The 6,337-nt window shown below is 41.2% G+C and overlaps 1 protein-coding gene across 1 annotated transcript; it reads right to left on the bottom strand.

Moving 5' to 3' along the window:
* Positions 1–1,270: 1,270 nt before the first annotated feature.
* kiaa0040 (KIAA0040 ortholog) lies at positions 1,271–5,931 on the bottom strand. Its single transcript, XM_010791305.1, has 2 exons — positions 5,747–5,931; positions 1,271–2,443 (listed from the first exon to the last, which is right to left on the bottom strand). The coding sequence occupies exon 2, from the start codon at positions 1,806–1,808 to the stop codon at positions 1,491–1,493; it is 318 nt and encodes a 105-aa protein (XP_010789607.1). The 5' UTR covers positions 1,809–2,443; positions 5,747–5,931; the 3' UTR covers positions 1,271–1,490.
* Positions 5,932–6,337: the final 406 nt, after the last annotated feature.

The raw sequence follows: 6,337 nt of genomic DNA, 5'->3' as shown, positions 1-6,337 counted from the left end.
AAATAAATCAAAACAATGACAACATTTCTAAATGTTATTGCATTTTCCTCAGTGATATGTTGTCGGCAAAAACCTGGCAAAATACATGATGTGTAGCCATACCATTCTTTTGTGATGATAAAAGCTCAAATGAAAAGCTCAATAACAACCTTATTTTATATAGGGATTACAAAGGATATACATTTGATAAATCAGGATCACACTGACACACAATGAAGAAGACGAACTCATGCATTTAGAATATTTGTTTTACTGACATTTGGATTGTGAATTGTGCCTTTCATGCTCATTGGACCTGAATACTGCGACAGTCTCAAAAACCAAAACTAAGAGAAGTGTATCTCGATGGCATACAGTATATGTGTGTACTGAGTACACTGTATCATATTTAGAAAAACAAAAATAAGAGCACAAAATGCATCTAAATAATGGAAGTTTGAGACTTCCTTCTGCATCCTTTGAGTTTAACTTTCTAGCCGTTGGTAACAAACCTTTTAGAAAGTGAGAGCGTTTCATGAATCTGGATTGCAGTATGAATGTGAAGAGAAGGGAGTATTACATGAACACTGGGCAGACTTTAAATTGGCAAGCTCCCTTCAATACAGACTCAATGAATTTCACATGGGAGCTCTAAAAACAAAGTGCTCTCAATAACACTGTACTTCTCTCTGACACACACACACACACACTCTCCCCCTCTCTGAACTGCACACACACACACACACACACACACACACACACACACACACACACACACACACACACACACACACACACACACACACACACACACACACACACACACACACACACACACACACACACACACACACACACACACACACACTTGAATGTATGTATGTGCCTCTGCCTATTTCTTCCATTATGTACCACAAACTTAAAAGCTCATACAAATGTTGTCAACATACTCCACTCACAACATCATATGAATACAACATGACAGGAGTCTGTACAGTGTTTACAAATGTCAACTAACTCTGTACCCATTACAATGTAAGGGTCTTCCCAAAAGTTTAAAGGGGCCCTATTAAGCTCATTTTCGGGTTTCATAATTTATTTTGTGCCTCTACTGTGACATGTTTCCATGCCTTAAAGTTCAAAAAGCACTTCATTTTTCTGCTCTTTCCACCCTCTGTCTGAAACCAGAGCCCACTCTGCTCTGATTGGTTAGCTAGCCTGCTCTGTTGTGATTGGTCAACAGCGTAGAGATGTCCTGCCCCTTGGCCTATCAGTACAAAAGTACAATGTGTTGGAGCGCTAGCCAATAGAAGTGTGAGTGTTACACAGTGATGTCACTATGTTACGAAAGTAAACAAAGGAGTGCAATGGAGGCGTTTTAGGCCGGAGGGAAAGGGAAAACCCCAAAGAGCATAATAGGTCCTCTTTAAACAATGTCCTTTGAGCCCATGCTGGTTTTCTTTTCAAGACACTCCATCAGCTCCCCTGCACTGAAATAAAAAAACGGTTTCCTACTCCATGGCCAGGGCGACCCTGTCAGGCGTCATCGGCCCCCCCTTGACGGAGATCCACAAGTCCTCACTCGAGTTCTTTCTCTTCTTCGTTTCTGACCTTGCGGTTGCCATGGCGTCCTTGCAACAGCAGCAGTTGGCATGGCGACAGCAGCAGCAGTGGCAGCATACGACCAAAGCGGTGAGGAGGACGATGAGGGGCAGAGTCAGCAGCACCACCAGGCACACCGTGTTGTACGCCCCCTGGCTGTGCTTCTCTGCAGCAATGCTCCAAAGTTGGTGGAAAAAATCCCGGATGCTGTCTGTTCCCCCATCCATGGCGCTCGGATACGGAGTCGTGGCTCCTTTTAATTAAGTTTGTCTGGCAGTTGTAAAGTTTTAATAAATCCTTTAGAGGGTTGTGAAGTTTGCAAGTCAGTTAATGTGCGTATTAGCCAGCTGGAGACACTCAGATAATCACAAAATGGTGTTCATTTAAGTTGTTTTTTTATGCGGTATGGTTTCAGCTTCAAAGTTACTCCGACGTCTGTCAGGTCTGATATTGTTGGTGACTTGACATTGAACTTTCATGTGCTCCTGCTTTCTACTTCTAAAGAGTTTACAGCACTATCTGATGAGGCTCGCACTCAGGCTTGGGTTGTTTATGATAAATGGAAACACTGTAAGCATGCAGGGTGACTTCATGTATGTCTACTTCCTTGAAGTGCCCTGAGCATTCTTTAAACAAATCCAGAAGACCAAAAGCTCACGTGTTTATCAGAAGGTTTTCTTTGAAATAGCCCAGTTGTGACAATCTTGATGCAGGAGAAAAAAGGCAAAATCTGCACTCCAGCCAAGTTTGTTTATCCTGCTTGGCATTCCTCAAAATGTTTTCTTTCTCTTTGTCTTCCAGAGGTCTCGCTCGTCCTCTTGCTCTTTACAGTTAAGTTTTGTAGCGATGCTTTTGGGTGTGTCTGTGGAACAAAAGAAAGAGAAAGTAAATACATTTGCTTTTCAGCAGAAAGCTCTTCTTCCCTTTTTCCCAACTCGGCCTTCCAATCCATCTTTCTGCCTCTGTCGCTAAACGTCTCTACTCCTGCTCTCCCCCGCTTGTCAATGTCAGCTTCAGATTTTCCCCTCATTAATACTGCAGAAGACTCATTCAGGATTCAGGACAAATCTTTACGACTCCTGCTGAGGAAGACCGGTGCAAAGAAGAAGAGGAGAGAGAGATTGTGTCTGAGGGAAGGCAAGACAGAGATAAAGGTAACCAATCTTTCGAAGAGTCCCGCTGAGACAGAAAGTGTCAAGGAAAAAAAAAGAGACGTAGGCAAGAGAGAGACCTGCTACAGGAGGTTCATCTGAATATACGCAGCTAATTGCTCCCAATGGGGGAAATATATGGAGACTGGCTTAAGTTTTCATAAATGTCTGATTGTAACGCTTTCCTCTGACCTCAGATAAAATCTCCTAACAGCTCTACTGGAGGAGAAAAAACGAGGTGAGGTGCTTCAAATGGGGAAGCAGGTCTGCAGAAGAAATAAAAGAGGTAAAAGTAATATTGTTCCTTTTTTCTTTGAGACTATTTGATTAAGTCTAAAGCCTTGAGGCAACGTCTTTATTTAAACGGTGTTAAACCACTATAGTTTTCTCCAATGATTTCAAATACCAATTGAGTAAAGTACGTCCTCTAGATTCCCTTTAGCTCACGGCGTCAGAGCCTCTCTGTATTCTCGATGCAAGAGAGAGAAGAGATTCTCATCTCACATTTGACTGGCAGAGAGAGAAAGATGCACCTGCAAGTGGAGAGCAAATAGATTTGATGTGGCTGTCTTGGTGCGTTGCGTCTCATGTGTGAAATTGGTTTACCCGCAGAGAGTCTGCTAACTTCCCTCCCGCTCGTGTGCTCAACAGGAAGCTGAGCGCTCAAGCTAAGTAAAGCTGGAGTCATCTGAGACCTCAGAGTTAGAGATGAGAAAGAGCAGTCTCTCAGACCTAAAATAAATTACCACATTTTAAGCTGTGCTTGTTTCTATTTGTCTGTTTGGTTATAGGCTGAAATAAAATAAAGCTGTGTCCAATTCAACATACTTACTAAACTGTAAACAGCACAGTTTCATTTGTTATAGGCCTACGCACTCGGAAAAAATATATTTTGTTTGACACAAACAGAAAATGATGCAATACTTCAAACTACAACTGGATTTGAATTGGCTAATAAGATAAAAGCACATACAAATAAGAAGCTCCTCCATTTCCTTTGTCTACATCAACGGATTGCTGAATTATGATTTTGGTGTGTATTCTGACTGACTTTATTTTTTGTTATTTTGGGTTTTACTTTGGTTGTAAAACTACATACAAACGCTCACATGTAATTGGTGACAAGGGTTTGCACTCAAAGTGCAGCTTTTTAGCAGAAACATCAGATAAATGTGGACAATGATCTTATTTGATGTACAGAAATCCTTCTGGTCCCAACAGCATTGGATTGAAGCATGCATTAGTAAAATGTACGCAGATTTTCAGCCAAAAAGCATTGAAAGTCAACTGTGAACTATTCTAAGGAATATGAACATTGTTGGGAGCCCCAGAGTCACTTCCATGTTATTGTTGGTCTTTTCCTCCGCTGTAGTTACATCATGTTGAGCTCGGCTGAGCAGCAGCACCTTTGTGTAAACTCTGATCTCCCTCACATAATGAAAACACGGTCAACAAGAGGAGCCACAGTCACTGAACAATAAGTCCGTAGGAGAGAAACAAAGGCCGGTAACAGAGGTGTGATAGCTATATAAAAGAGATGACTAATAATGCATCAGAGCTAAAGTCATTGAATGGAATGGAAAAGTCATCAAGAGGTATGATAATTATAGTCTCTTGCCAGTATGAATGATCATTGTGGGTTATGTCTAACATGTAGAAATTGTAAAAAAGGATATTTTTTCTGTATGTGCTCCAATAGAAAGGCATGAAATAGTTACAAGCTATATTAAATAGAATATTTTCCTTCTCAGGTAGTTTCAAAATGTGGCTTTTCTCAAGGTAAACACTGTGATTGTCAGTATCGTTCTTCCAAGATCGCTTTCTCAGCAGGACATTTGCAGTTTGTAATAGAGGGTGTTCACACTGTGAATACTGATGGCATACGTCTGAGCTGAAGTTAGTTTGTGGTTTAGGAAAGGTGCAGAACAAAATAAATAATTGAAAAAAGAAAATACAGCCACGCTTAATTTTACTATATTTTAAATGAGGCCACATTCTTTAAATGTTTACCTTGTTCATATTATCACTGAAATGCCATTCTAAGTTTGGGTGCTTCACTTTCTCATGACATTGTGCTCTCAAGGAGCCATTCATATACAGGAAAAGGCCACACTGGGGCACACAAAGCCAGGAAGGGGCTGAGAAAAATGTTATGACTGCACTCACTTAGCCCTTGATGCTTTTTAAGGAACATGTGCGACCTAAAAGACAAAGTTGTGACAGAAGGCAAAGCAGGAATCTTTAATGACTCGCCCCGAGCACACAGTCAGAACACAGCCTTCATCAATCTGTATTAATATAGAGCATGGAGGACATGTTTAGCTTAAATTGAATCAGCCTCCAATAAACTATTAGGACATACTTGAGTTTTTTTGTTGTTGTTGTTGCTAAAAACACAAGCTAGGTCAGATCACTAAGTGTAGCTGTTTTCCTTGAGTAGTTAAAGGCCTGCTGACAGTCTGGAGGATTTCTCTGCATTTCTCTGGAGTGATCAAGAGCAAGTGCACAAGTCCATTACAGTTCAGACTTGTGTCAACTCGATCCTGACTGAGTGAAATGAGCAAAGTTGAGGACATTAAGACGAGGAGGAAGAGACACTAAAACCAGCATCAGGGAAAGACCAAAAAACCCTCCATTGAACAGAGCGACAGAAAGTTACTCTGAAAGAGATTGAAGCAGCAAATGCAGAGATTACAACTATTTTATAAACTAGAATTTGAATAAATAAATAAATGTTATCTTTTAACTAGATATCTAGAGGAGTACATTATAGTGATACTTCGGGGCAATCAAAGGCAAGAAGAAACGTATCATCTTATCCTTGTAACTTGTCAAACATCCAGTCAGATCTAATCTCTAATACAGAACAACACTCTTTTTATAGGAGTCTTCACCAACAAAGTTTAACCACAAGTCACACAAGAAAACGCTTCAACAGCTTATATAAACCACTCAGAACAGTTTCAAAGTATCTCAAATTGGCACTCAAGATCTCTTTGAAAGCGGCACCTTACCCCGTGGGGACGTGTGAAGTGGCAGGTCAGCTCGCCCTGCTGTCTAATCCGGACAGCTGCTCAGACTTCAGTTGTTTCTGTTTTGGCATCTGGCTTCTTCTCTGTTCTGGTCCCCCTCACCCAGACATCTTGACAAGTCTTCACTTTCTGTTCCTGTTTCCCTCTTTACCCTTGTTTCCCATTCTCCTCCTACTAGTGAGCGTGTGTTTTGGTCACAACGTCACAGCACCCTGCCCACTTTGTGTAAGAATGGGCCCTCTGTCTCTGCTGCTGTGTTTCCTGCATGGGAAACTACATTCTTGTGGTTGCTTTACTCAACTCACACAAGCCCAGGGTGATGTCAGGCAGCAAGGGGGGAAGTTATGTAAACTGCATACGAAATGAAATCATGAGACCTTATTAAATGTGTCTTACGAGAAAAACTCCTCATGTTAGGATATTAAAAGAAAGGCTTCTCTACATGCACCAATGTGAGAAACCATGCAACACCAGCATTGTTGCAGCATTTTACTTAATAACACTCCATCACAGTAAGAACCACTCCACCCACCTCAGAGTCCTGTTAAGGGAATAAGAAAGGAGAAATGAAAG

The sequence above is a fragment of the Notothenia coriiceps genome, unplaced genomic scaffold, assembly GCF_000735185.1.
Source record: "Notothenia coriiceps isolate Sejong01 unplaced genomic scaffold, NC01 NC01_scaffold00035382, whole genome shotgun sequence".
Classification (NCBI taxonomy): Eukaryota; Metazoa; Chordata; class Actinopteri; order Perciformes; family Nototheniidae; genus Notothenia; species Notothenia coriiceps.
This window is presented reverse-complemented; position numbering and strand designations above follow the sequence as displayed.

What these genes read in the sequence shown, in the direction of transcription:
- kiaa0040 (XM_010791305.1), bottom strand. Translation starts at nt 1,808, where the DNA reads ATGGATGGGGGAACAGACAGCATCCGGGATTTTTTCCACCAACTTTGG.